This window comes from Prionailurus viverrinus, unplaced genomic scaffold (assembly GCF_022837055.1).
Source record: "Prionailurus viverrinus isolate Anna unplaced genomic scaffold, UM_Priviv_1.0 scaffold_42, whole genome shotgun sequence".
NCBI classification, from domain to species: Eukaryota; Metazoa; Chordata; class Mammalia; order Carnivora; family Felidae; genus Prionailurus; species Prionailurus viverrinus.
Window position 1 is genome coordinate 1299824 of NW_025927609.1, and position 13826 is coordinate 1313649.

General features: G+C 60.9%; 1 protein-coding gene across 3 annotated transcripts in view; it reads right to left on the reverse strand.

Moving 5' to 3' along the window:
• Positions 1-13826, reverse strand: part of COL18A1 (collagen type XVIII alpha 1 chain) — a 91267-nt gene that overhangs the window by 44498 nt on the left and 32943 nt on the right. The window contains exon 1 of one of the 3 annotated variants that reach the window (XM_047846839.1): positions 4357-5788. The exons of the other annotated variants lie outside the window; for them this stretch is intronic. Within the exon in view, the coding sequence (XP_047702795.1) occupies positions 4357-5767 (1411 nt within the window). The 5' untranslated portion in view covers positions 5768-5788. Of the gene's footprint in view, positions 1-4356; positions 5789-13826 lie in introns of those variants that run through there. 3 annotated transcript variants of the gene reach the window in all.

Genomic DNA, 13826 nt, shown 5'->3' on the forward strand with positions numbered 1-13826 from the left:
GAATCAGGAGATCAGAAAGAGAACACAGAGGGAAACCAGCATGGCAGTGGGGGAGAGGCTGGGCCCATATACCAGGAAGAGAAATGATCCCAAACAAGATCCTACATTGGAATCACTGACACACAAAACTCAACCGTGTGAAGCTGAGCATCTGCCCCCACTGCCTGCTTTGTGGGTTCTCTCCAGACAGGTTTCAAGACAAAAACAAATTGCATATTACATGTGACAATCACATTCTCACATGGTAAACCTGATCCGATATCCAGATGGATGGATGGATGGATGGATGGATGGATGGATGGATGGATGGATGGATGTGTGGATGAATGGATGTGTGGGTGGATGGATGGATAGGTGAATAGGTTGGTGGGTGAGTGGATGGATGGATGGATGGATGGATGGATGGATGGATGTGTGCATGGATGGATGGTTGGATGAATGGATGGATGGATGGATGGATGGATGTGTGGGTGGACGGATAGGTGAGTGGATGGATGGATGGATGAGTGGGTAGATAGATGGGTGAGTGGATGGGTGGATGGATGGGTGGATGGGTGGGTGGGTGGACGGATGGATGGGTGGATGGGTGGGTGGGTGGACGGATATGTGGGTGGGTGGATGGATGGATGGGTGATGGATGGACATATGGGTGAAGGGATGGGTGGGTGGATGGATGGATGGATGAGTGGGTGGATAGGTGAGTGGATGGATGGATGGATGAGTGGGTAGATAGATGGGTGAAGGGATGGGTGGATGGATGGATGGATGGATGGTTAGGTGGATGGGTGGGTGGGTGGATGGATGGATGGGTGATGGATGGACATATGGGTGAAGGGATGGGTGGATGGATAGATGGATGGATGGTTAGGTGGATGGGTGGGTGGATGGATGGATGGGTGATGGATGGACATATGGGTGAAGGGATGGGTGGATAGATAGATGGATGGATGGATGGATGGATGGATGAGTGGGTAGATGGGTGAGTAGATGGATAGATGGATGAATGGATGGATGGATGGATGGATGGGTGGGTGGGTGGATGGATAGATGTGTGGGTGGATGGATAGACAGGTGAATAGGTGGGTGGGTGAGTGGATGGATGGATGGGCGGATAGGTGGGTGAGTGGATGGATGGATGGGTGGATGAAAGTGGGTGGGTGGACCAGCTGCTCACATGAAATATAATAGTAACAATAGTTCAAGATTTGATTTCTCAACTGAAAAGGAAAGCGGTCACAAATGACTTCCCTGTGGCAGGATGGACAACTCCTTCACTAAGGGGAAGGACAGTGTCAGGGAGATGGTCCTATGAGTCCCCATGTGAAGGGTCCAACCTGCCAGTACATGGGCACAATCGCAGCCGCCATCTTGCTCCTCCTCAGTGAGGCCAAAGGTGAGCTCCTGTCTGCACGATGTCCTACCTCAGTTCTTCAGTGCAGGAAGGAATAGCCACTGGAGACAACGGTAAGCTTGATGCTCCTAGGGTGGATGGTCAAGGAAACCCCATTCCAAGCGCTGTGTACCTCCTTACCTGCAGACAACGTCATCCACCGATTTGGGCACCTGACACCCCAGCAAAAAAGAATGAGACACCAAAGCCACGGCAGGTACATCTGTGCAAAGTTCAGTCGGCGTCCTCAAACGGTATTTGTAGGTTGCCAAGAGGTGAAAGGTAAGCCTAAGTATTTTTCCATGAAGGTGGTCTGGTCTGGTCTTAAAGTGAAGTGAGGCCTCAAGTCATTGAAGCACTTAAAACCACACTGTTTCTGAGTTCACGTTTCGTTAAACAGTAGACGCAAAGCCCAGCAGTGGGGAAGCCTGAGCACACGGCGGGTCCAGGGCAGACGTCCCCAGAAGACAGCGCCAGCCTCAGAACCGTCACAGTGACTGGACCCCACCGGCCACCTGGGGTCCTCGCAGCCTGGGGTTCTGCTTGTCCGGCGTCCATGTGGCACTTGGGTCCAGTCCGGGAGCTAGGCTGCCTGGGTCCAGCTCCCAGCTCCCTCTTGCTAGCCGGGCAGCGCACACACATCTTTATCCCCACTAGACTCAGTTTCTCCCCTGTACACAAGCGTAACAACACCTGCTCCAGGCTCAGAACGTGACCTTGTCTTCACTGTCAGGCTGCCCGTTACTGTGCTGTGGCGATGCCCCCACTTGGTTCCCCCTTTCCCAGGGGACAGTCCCCCTGCTGGCTGAGCCTCTCCTGTGTGGGGGCCCTACGTATTTTTCTCTGGGTCCTGAGAGACAAGCCCACAGAGACAGACTTGACACAGGTCCCCAACGGCGTGCTGACCCACGGCCAGCTCCAGCCCCGGCATGGGAGCTCCCATAGCAGCCCTCTCCTCTCGACCACCTCCCTGGGCCCCAACCAGTGGCTGCACTGTCCCCCCCCACCCCCAGTCCAGGGCTGGTGCCTGCCGCTCCCCCCCAACTCTCCCTGCGGGAATAAGAAGAAAGCAGATAAGGAGAGGCACTTCCAAGGGGCTGGACAGAGCTGCACCTCGGGCTGGTGTGCTGGGACCAAGTGATCCGTCCACACCCCACTGCCCCAGCGTGAGGGGAGTGGGGGCCATCTCTGCCCTGGAGCCTGTGGCCCCCATGTAGGACACACTCGAGAGAAAGGACAGAAATGGCGGTGCCTTGGTGGGGAGCCTCCGTGGGCAGTTCTGGTGGGGGTCCCAGGAAAGAAGTAGCACGTACCCTTCGGGTCTCCCTCTGCTATAGAAAACCGCCCCCCCACAGCCCCCCCCATAATCCCCCTCCCCCACAGCCTCCCAATATCCAGGTAGTCCAAGGACCTCCCTCAGCCAGGATCCTCACACTCACTGTTGGGGGACCAGTTACCAACACGAAGGAGGGGACTAGGGCCCCCCTTAGTCCCTTCCCTCCAGATCAGGGCCTTCCTCCCGCCCTGCCCACCCCCATCAAGTGGCCTAGCAGTGGGTGGTCCCTGGCCCCCAGCTCTGGCTCCCCCGGGGACCCTCGCCCTGCCAGACCACACCCAGGAGGGGTCCCTGCTGTGATGGAGGCCTGACCCCCACCTCTGACCTGAGGGGGGCACAGGCAGTTAGCACTGACAGAGGAATTCCCCAGGATTCCGCTGGGAACACGGCCTCCCTGACCGGCGGGGGCCCTGCCAACGTGTGCAGATGTCCAGTGAGAAGTCCCTTTCAGGCCACTTGGCTGACTGAGGCAGCTGCGGTCAGAAATTCCACACCCCACGCAGCCCTGCCTGCTGCATGGGAACCCCCCAGCCCCAGCTCCCACCCTTGTTCCCTGGCAGCCACAGGGCCCTTGGCTCTGCACACACTGGGACTGCAGGGCCCCACGCAGGATGCTCCTCGGCCGGATGACCTCCTGGCCACTCCTGCTCACTCACACGCAGGGCTCAGCCTGCCTGCTCGTCCACCCGCGGCAGCCACGGTCCCCCTCCATCCCATCCCACATGCTTCCTCCTTGGAGGTGGGCACAGGGACACATCCCTGAGGGGACCAGCAGCGTGACACCCCCCACCTTGGGGTCCAGTGCAGCCCGCTCTGAAGCCCAATGACCCCAGGGACTGAAGCAGGTCAAGGCCGCTCCCAAGGGCGTGGGGTGGGGGGCGGGGGAAGCAGGACACACAGCCCGACGGGGACGGGACGGGGCCTCGAGGGTCAACGGGAGCAGGCACACTGTTCAGGGGCCCACCCGTGGAGGCAGAGGCAGCTGGGGGGCCTTTCTAAGGTTACAGCCCTGCCCTGTCCCCTGTCCACCACGGGGCGAGGGGGCACGGCCCACGTGGGGAGTGAGGCCCAGGAGCGGCCCCCAGAGCTCACAGATCCGGATGGGGCAGCCCCTGACCTCCACAACCCGCTGCTCACACGGCTGTGACCCCTTGACCTTCTAAGCAGCAAGAACCCTCCCTCCAGCATCGAACCCTGGAGGCCCCCTCAGCCTCCATGAACCCCCCCCAGCCATGCAGACTGGCCCACAATGGGCCAGAGGAGCCAGAATTTGGCTGGCGGGTCAGGTCACGGCCTCATGCCTCTGTCTCCACCACCCCCCCGCCACCCCCGTAACTGCGGGTGTCAACGGCTATCTTGGAGCCATGGGGAGGACGGAAGGAGCCACGACCTTCAGACAGGGATTGCTCCCGAGCCTCGGCCCTTGTCCTGCACCGTGCCAGGGTCACACGCCCTCTCTCCCACTCCAGGGCTCAGCCTCTCGCCTGCAAAGCGGCATCACGCCCCCTCTGCCTCTCGCTGGGCATCGTGGGCGGGGTGGGGGCCTCTGCTCCAGGCTCACACCAGCACGGCCAAGTTCCCCTGCGGGGGACAGGAAGGACAGGGTGGGGAGGATGGGCCTGCCAGTTACCTGCACCCGGCCCAATGAACACGCAGACCCCGTCCTCCTGGGCCGGGAGCGAGGCACAGGTGACCGGCAGCCCGCCCCCGTCCAGGTGGCTCCAGCACGCATCCTCCAGGGCCTCGCAGAACTGGCGGCAGGGCGGAGGGGCGGGCAGCGGGCCAGCACCGCAGGGCGGGGCCAGCAGCAGGCAGAAGAACCAGGCGAGGAAGCGGTGGCAGTGCGTCCGGAGGAGGGCCCCCCACGCCCGCGCGGCGGCCCGCACCTCCTCGCTGCTGGCGTGCCGGAGGTGGTTGGGCAGCCAGGAGCGCCCGATGCCCAGGTGACCGCAGACCGGCAGGGAGGGCGGCAGGGGCAGGCAGCGGCCGGTGGCGGGGCGGGCAGGCTGCCCGGTGGGGGTCGGCAGGTCAGCCCCGGGCAGCGCGGAGTTATTAGCGAGACCAGGCCCCACAGAGTTAGCCACGTGAGGAGCCCAAGCACCCTTGTCCCCGGTGACAGCGAGGAGTGGGATCGGAGACACCAGGGCGGGGAGGTCAGAGGACAGAGCCAAGGGGGCAGCGTGGGCGCCCAAGAGACCCGTCACCAGCGGAAGCAGATGTGGCGCGGGCCTGCGGCTGTCAGCGAGTCGGCGCTGCCTGCGGGCACGGGCTGCTACGGGGGAGGGTCCTCCGCGGTCCAGATCGTGGGGCCGCCCCGAGGACGGCTGTATCCCCCGGGGAGGGGCCCTGCCCGGCGCAGAGGAGAGAGAAGCTCTACCTGGAGAAGATGGCGGCACCGAGGGCTCCCTGAGTGGTGCCCGGGGCCCACCAGGGGAGGGAGGCAGCTGGGTGGGCACTGGCAGGGTGCCAGCCTCGGTCCTCTGGGTATCCGGAGAGGTCAGGGCCCTACTGCCCAGCCAGAGAGTGGTCCCGTCCTCCGGGGGGACGCCAGAGGGCCCCGGGAGGGTGAGGGGGGCCGTGGGGGTCCCAGGGGCTGGCGTCTCCGCCCCGGTGGAGCTCTGGCTGGGAGTGGTGCCGTCCCACAGCTGGACGAAGCTGCGGATGCCCTGGGCCACGTTCAGGATCTTGGCTCCGACGCCGGCGATGTTCTCCTCCTTCGTGTCTGGGCCCGCCGTGGAGGCAGTGGGTGCGGCGGAAGCCGGGTCCCGGCCGGTCTCCAGCCTCCCCGGGGGCGGCTCAGGGCTGGCAGGGGCTCTCCCTTGCTCCGTGGGGTCATCCCGGGGGGCCACGTGAGCCGCGGTCTCCTCCGTGGGCTGCACGTGTGGGCTGCGCGGGGGCGCGGAGGCCGGTTCCACCGTGGGCCCAGCGGTCCTAGGGGCCCACAGCCAGTTCAGTAGGTCAACCTGGGCGGCCGCGAGGCCATAGGTGAGCAGCAGCAGCAGCAGCAGAAGGCCCAGGCGGCCGCCGGGGTCGCGAGCCATCGGTGCAGTGCGCTCGGCCGGGGCCGCGGGCGGTGTCTGCGTCCCGGGGGCGGGGCTGGCCTGGCCTGGCCCCGCCCTCCCCGCCCGGCCCGCCCGCCGCCTGCCGCTCGGTTGGCTTTTCCAGGGGGCTCCTTCCACCTTCTCAGCCCGGGCGGAGGGAGAAGGCTCAGACCTCTAAATCGAGGGGACAGGCACCCCAGCGAACTTGTCACCCGTCTTGGAAGCAGCCGCAGACCGCTTCGCGGTGCACCCAGCGCCCTCCGCCGATCCGCGTGCCGGCGGCGCAGGCCTGGGGGTGTCCTCCGCGAGAAGGGGCCCGGCCCGGCAGGGGCCGTCTGCTGGGAGCAGGGCTGGGGACGCAGGGCACCCTGGGCAGCTCCGGGCGCGCCTGCCGTCCCCGCGGTGGAGAGCACCCCGGAGGAGCCCGGCCCGGGGCCACCAATCTGTGGCGACGCTGGAATTTCAGAAGTGCTCCGCGTTCCAATTCCCCTGCAGCAAGTGCCGCCTCGGCTACGTTCTCCACGGAGGACCCCGAGGGCGGGTGGTCGGGGACCCAGGGGCCAGGCGCCCTCCTGCTCCGAGCCACGCGCTCCTCAGCCCCCCGACCTCCGGTGCCCCGGGACGCCCCTCCGTCCTTCTCCCCAGAGCCCACGTGCTGGGCCCGACACAACCACCGCGTCTCTGCACGGGTGGGGGAGGGGGTGGTTCAGGTTACCCCGACTCTGCACGGGGCCCCGGGGGTGGGGGCTACTGTTACCCCGAGAGCTGCTGCACCCCCCCCCCCCTCTGCGGGCTGGTGGGCGAGGCTGGAGGTGCCGCTGCCCGCTCCGGGCCACATTGGGCTCCCGCGGGAGGGGGGGGGCGGGGCTGGTGCTCTAGCCTCTTCTGGGGGGAGGGGAGGCTCCCCGGCCATGCTTACACAAACGTCCTTGCTCACTCGTGCAAATACGCTTGCTCATGCACGCTCACGTGCACTCACACACACCACACACACACCACACACACTACAAACCACACACACACACAACACAACCACACACACACAGACACACACACACACCCACACGCTGGTTTTATCACCACACTCTACACCAGATCCCACGTCCCCTCCAACCCGGTCTGCTCCAGGCTGTGGCTGGACCCCTCCTCCCCCAGAGTTGGGTTCAGCAGTCTAGCAGCTGTGGTGAGAGCCCTGAAGACGTGTCCCCGACTGTCCCCAGCTCAGAGCACTGAGGACACCATCAGTTAACTGCCGTCCAGAGGGCAGAGCCCGGCTGTCGCAGTTGGGAACTCGAGTTTCAGGACAGCAGAACGCCGTGTCCCCCCGCGGACGGGGACATCCATATGCAAACATCTGTGTCTCTGTGAGGCCACGTTCCCAGTGTTAATCCCCACGATGCTCCGAATTCTCAGAAATGCCCAGAGAATCGTCTCTTTGCTTGAAGATTCACTAATGTGATTTTATGCCTAAAATGTCTCTGGGAAATCTCAGGACAGGAATTCCAAGGCCCTCTCTTCTCCCACTCATGTGGGGAGGGGACCCCGGGCTGCTCTGCTGGGGGGCAGCTCCCTGATCCCCCCAGGTGGCCCCGTGCAACCCTGGGCCCCCTCCGGCAAGGCCAGCCCCGCACCCACTGGCCCCACTCGCCTTTCCAGGCAGAACCGGGAGTGGGAGGCGGCCGGCTCCCCCTCCCCCCCCACACCCCGACTGAGCAGGGCGGCCCTGCACCCCCCACGCCCCACCGGTGCCCTCACACTCCAGACCCCGCCCCTCCTGCCACCTTCCAGAGGCCACGGTCACCTGGGAGCACTGCTAGAACGTCACACGGTTAACCTTCCCCGGACACAGCAGCGCGGCCCCGGGGAGCAGCCTGCGTGCGCTGCCTACCGGTCACCGCCACACACATCACGGCCTCACGCTCGCGGGTGCACGCTCACGCACGCACACACGTGTCCCGTTCACATGCACGCTCGCACTCGAGCACGCTCGCTCACTCACGTGTGTGTACACTCGCACGTGCATGCAGGCTCACGTGCACAGACAGCACAGGCTCATGCACAGACAGCTCTGTGGTGTAGACCAGGCTCCCCTCGACCCCTCTTCCACCACGGCTGCAGCAGGCCCAGCTCCTGGGACGCTCGCTGTGGGGTCTGGGCCCGGGGGCTCCGACCGGCTCCGTGTAAAGGGTCCTGTCCGGCTCGTGGGCCGGAGCCTGTGCCTGTCGCTGAGGTTGGATAATCACCCAGTTGCCCATGGGGACAGAGAAGAAGGGGACAACCCACTTCCAGTGGGTGAGACACAAGTGTCTTTGGGTCGGGTACGACACTTCTGAAAGCACTTGGCTGGCCGAGGCCCACAGGAAGCCACTCCTTACGGTCCATGCAAAGCACCCCATCTAGTCGACGCTGCGGCCATGGCAGCCCCAGACCCGAACACCCGTCTGTGCTGGGTCGGGCCGGGGAGTCCCAGGAGTTTGCTTGGGCAGCCACGGCCCGACCCTTGGGGAACAGGGGTCAGCCGCCCAGCTGGGCGACACGGGGTGTCTGTGGGCACCGAGGCTCCTTCTGGGCTGCCCCCGCCCCCAGCACCACTGCTCCTCGACTAGGCCACCCTGAGGTGGAGGCCACACCTTGGGGGGTGCCGGAGCCACGACTGGAGCCGCTCCCTGTAAAGTGTCTCAACGTCTGTTTCCCGGGCCTGAAACCTGCTAGTCAACAGGGAAAAGCGACCCCTCTCTGTCCGAGTGCCTCAGTGTCCCCAAGAGTCAAAGAAGAGGAACCCCCCCGCGGATGGTCAGCGCTCGGGTCCTGGTGGCCGAGGGAAGCCGCCCCGGGCAGCGGGACCCCTCGTCACGCCCCGGGGGGACTCAGTCGCTCGCGTGTTTGTACAGGTCCAGAAAGTAGCAGGGAGGGGTCCGGAAAGCCCCGAGGTGAGGGCACCCAGGCTGGGGACACGGCTCAGGCGGCACTCCAGAGACAGCCACTGCGGAAGGAGGCGCACTGACCCCCATGCGCCCACAGAGGCGCTTCACGCGCTTGGGAAGGTCTCTGGGCACCCGGTGCCGCCCACAGAAGCCCAGAGCGCGGCCTGGTCTGGCCCGGCCAGAGCGCGGGCAGCCTGGGCGGCCTTGCAGCTCCCAGCATTGGGGGCAACCTCGCGCCCCTTATGGACAGACACACGGAGAACACACAGGGACCTCGCAGGACTGCAGGGGCTCCGACGAGGCAGCTGCTCCCCCCTCCCCCCACACCAGGGTCTGTCCCATCTTTTGTCCGTCCGGTCTGGATTCCTGAATAATGTGGTCTTTTATTTTCATTTTTGAAAAAGCACAAAACACCCACATGTGAACAGAGAAAATCAGCCTCCAAGAAACAAGACAACGCTCTGGTCTCAGACGAGCCTTGTGTGAGCTTCCGAGAACGGCTTTGAGTGCACTCGCCTCTCAGAGAGCCTTCCATCGTGACCTCACACGTTGCCCCTCATGCTGAGGCCCCTTGGCTGCCCAGAGCCCAGGGTCCTCACCCCTTCCTCCCCTGGGCCCATCCCCGCTGCCCCCCCACGCAGAGACCCCTCCTCAGGTAACCCTGGGGCCCTCTTTCCTGCTCCTCCCTCGGGGGCCAGGGACGGTCCCAGGCCAGCCCTGGCATGTGTCCCCGACCCCCGAGGAGCAGACCTGGGCACCCACGCTCCTAGGAGGCAGCAGGGCCAGTAAAGGTCCCTACACTGTGCATACATTTCCAGCTCTTTCGAAATGAAAACACGACTTTTCATCTTCCTGTGGCGTAACTGGTTTATAACTGCCTAACGCGCCCAAATGCTCTGCCCAAACTCTGCATTTCGTGGATGACTTTTTCGAACACAAGGATAAAAGACCGGCTCATCATGAGATGCCCACTGAAGGCTCTGCTCGCTGGCGGGCCGCTGCCCCCCGCCGGGCCTCCCCACCAGCCACTGCCCGGCCTCGGGGCCGCTGTCCAGGTGAAGGGGCGTGAGGTGGCGGGCAGCCAGGGCCCAGGCCGGGGCCCACAGGCACCTGCCCTCCCTGGTGGGCGCTCAGTCACCCGAGGAGCCCGCCTGGCCCCACTGCCCCGTGGGAGCTGAGCACACAACCCTGAAGGGACAGGCGGCGGCAGGAACACGGCAAGCCCCGCCTGATGTCTGACCACCAGGGCGTCCGGTCCTCCCTCTTCAACTCAGTCCTCGGCGCGTGGTTCAAACTCACCCTCCCCCCTGTGGGGAGGGCAGAGGCCCCCCACGTTCATGACGATGCGTTCTCAGCTCTTCCCCCAACACCGCTGTGGCTGACGTACCCCAGCATTTCCAAGGCTCTGGTGTCCCTGCCTCCAGGGAGGGAGGGGCGGTCTGGTGGGAAGAATGACCCTCCAGCCTCCAAACTCAAATGCCCTACGGGGACAGTGACACCCAAGGGAACTCTCTCGGCTCCCAGCTAACGCCAAGCATCGCCCGGCGCTCCGCTGGGTGGGCTGCTAGTCCCCGCCACGAGCCTGAGGGGACCCTGGGCCTCCCTGGGGGTGGGGGGAGGTCTGTGCAGCCCCACCCCCACAGAGCACGGCCACCCACTGGGAAGCACGGTCATGGAAGTGAGATGTGGTCGGAGGGCAGAGATTCCCCAGGTGTCAAATGCCGCGGGGACCAAGCACCCGCTGGGCTCGGCCTGGCCGCGACCACCGCCACGTCTACCACCTCCCACCTCCCGATGAAGGCCACCAGGAGGACCCGTGGCCATCTGCCCGGGGCACTTGCCTGAGTCCAAACACGGGGAAGCAGCTGGTCAAGTCGGCCTGGGCCGTTCCACTGGACAGCCGGCTAGACTCCCCAGAGCTGTCCACGTCAGGAAAGCCACGGCGGGAGGGGGGCTCCAGAGCAAGGAGGAGAGGAGCCACCCCACCAAGTGCAACGTGTGTGCCTCCACGGGTCTGGGGCCGCGGAGCGAAGATATGAGCTGGCTCTGTAATGGACGTCACCGGGCACCGGGGCACATTTGAGCATGGACAGACTCAAATGAGTATGGACAGACCGTGAATTCCTCGCCTCGGGAGATGCACGGAATTGCCAGGGCAACGGTCAGGATGCCGCACCTCACTTTGCCACGGGAAAGCGTGTACGTGCGCGCATGTGGGTACGTGTGCCACGCATGTGCGCACGCACAGATGTGTGAGGAGCGTGGACGTGCACGTCGCAGACGCTCCCGCGTGTGGACACGTGTCCGCGCACGCAGACGTGGACAGGGGACAGGACTGCCCGGAAAACGCGGCGAACGTTAACGGCCCGAAGCGCGGTGCAGGTGCACGTGAGTCAGCAGAGCGCCGGCCTTCCACCCCTTCTGTGGGTTTGAAATGAAGAGCCTGCAGGGAAGACAGATTTCTTCCTGCCATCTTCTTGGGAGTCCTCTGCCGGCCTCACCTCTGGAAACCGGGGGACCCGGCACAGGGTGGTGGCAGGTGCTTTCCAGGCACCACCCCCGTCCCCCGGGCTCCATGTGGGTGTGAGCCCCCCGAGCCTTCAGACCCCCAGGCAGGCCGCCGAGGGGCCGGGGCACCGAACTTCTCTTAGTCGATGCTATAATTTGAAGTTCACTTACGCGGAGCCAAAGATGTTAACGCGCTCCCTCCCCTCCCCAGGACTCCTCCCAGTGCCACCCTGAAACAAAACACCTACTTTCATAGACTCCAAAAACTCTTCTGAGACCCAAGAGTCTCTCAATGCAAGAGTGCATTGGCCCTGCCGGTGCCTTGAAGTTCCATACACGTGGTAGAATCAGTTTGAAGGTCCCGACAGGGCATCCGCGGGGGTCCGTAAGGTCGCACGGCTCTGCGCACGGTTTGGGATGCGTGCCACCTTAACGGTGGGAAGTCTCCCGATCCGCGAACACCGAGTGTTTTCCAATTTATTTAGATCTTCCTTAAGTTCTCTCAACGTTGTTTTCAATTTCCAGAGTTTACGTTTCGCACTCCTTTTGTTGGATTTATTCCGAAGTGTTTTATTCTTTTTGTGCTTTTGTAAATGGATTTTTTCCCTTAATTTCATTTTGGATCATTTGTTGCAAGTGTATAGAAATGCAATTGATTTTTTACAACGAACTCGTGCCCTGCAGCTGAACTTATTAGCTATAACTATTTTTCACGGATTCCTTAGGACTCTGTATCTTGAAGATCACGTGATCTGTGAACAGAGTACAATGTTGAATGGAAGTGGTGAGTGGGGGCACCCTTGTCTCGTTCCTGACCTGGCGGGGGGCACGTCCGGCTTTCCACCAGTAGGTTGGACATCAGCTGTGGGTTTTAGGAGGTGCCTTTTATAGGGTTGAGGAAGTACCTTCTATTCCTAGTTTTTGAGAGGGTGTTGAATTATCAAATGCCTTTTCTGTGTCTTTTGAGACAATCGCACAACTTTTATTCATTCCATGGATGTCACGCATTACACTGATTTACAGATGTTAAACCAGCCTTGTGTTTCTAGGATGAAGCCCAGTTGGTCATGGTATACAATAAGTTTTCTATGTTGCTGGATCTGATTTGCTAGTACTTGAGGCTTTTTGTATCTGCGTTTATAACTGATACTGGTCTGTAGTTTTCTTTCTTGTGACATCTTTGGTTTTGCTGTGCAGGTCACACTGGCCTCATAAAATCAGTTGGAAACTGTTCCCTTTTTTTTTTATTTTTTATTTTTTATTTATTTATTTATTTATTTTTTTTTTAACAATTTTTTTTCAACGTTTATTTATTTTTGGGACAGAGAGAGACAGAGCATGAACAGGGGAGGGGCAGAGAGAGAGGGAGACACAGAATCGGAAACAGGCTCCAGGCTCTGAGCCATCAGCCCAGAGCCTGACGCGGGGCTCAAACTCACGGACCGAGAGATCGTGACCTGAGCTGAAGTCGGACGCTTAACCGACTGCGCCACCCAGGCGCCCCTTTAAAAGAGTTTCTGAAGAACTGGTTTTGATTCTTTAACCGTTCGGTAGAATTCAACAGCAAAGCTGGGCTTTTCTTTATGGGTAGTTTTTGGATCATTAAATCAATCTCTTTTAATGGCTACAGATCTATTCAAATTGTGTATTTCTCATTAAGTCTCCAGAGCGCCTATCTTTCTAGGAACTCGTCAATTCCACCTCAGTTGTCCAATGTGTTGACATAACCATTCATCACATTGGGCTAGAACATTTATAGGGTTCAAACAAAACTGGGGGACTCCTGCTTCCCCATTTCAACACTTACTACAAGGCTACAGTGACCGAGGCAGTGTGGTGCCGGCCTGAGGGTGGACTCATACATCTCTGGTCAACGACTTCTCAACAAGAAGGCCAAGATTATCCAGGGAGAGAATAGCACTTCAACCAACGGTGCTGGCGCAACTGGGTGCCACAGGCAAAAGAACGAAGTGGACCCTTCACACTGTTGACAAAAATTAACTTCAAGTGGATCGAAGACCTAAACGTAAGAGCTACAACTGTAAAACTCTCAGAGGAAAACATAAGAGTATGTTCATGACCTTGGACTTAGAAAGGACTCTGAGAATATGATGCCAAAAGCCTAAACAACAAGGGAAAGAACAAAATCGGACTAAATAAAAATGGATAACTTCTGTGCTTCAAAGGACACCATCAAGAAAGTGAAAAGACAACCCATAAAATGGCAGAAAATATTTGCAAATCATGTGTCTGATAAGGGACTTGTACCTAGAATCCGTAAAGACCTGCTATGACGTGACAATGAAAACACAAGCCACCCAACTAAACAGGTGGCAAAGAGGGGCACCTGGGGGGGGCTCAGTCGGCTGAACGTCTGACTCCTGGTCTTGGCTCAGCTGATGATCTCACAGCTCATGGGATCAAGCCCCGCGTCGGGCTCTCCATTGGGTATGAAGCTTGCTTGGGATTCTCTCTCTCCTTCTCCCTCTGCCCCTCCCCTGCTCTCTCTCTCTCAAAATAAATAAACTTAAAAAAAAAGTTGGCAAAGAATCTGAATAGACACTTCTCCAAGGAAAACATATAAGCAGCCGACAGGCACGTGAAGAGACGTTCGCTATCGTCAGTCA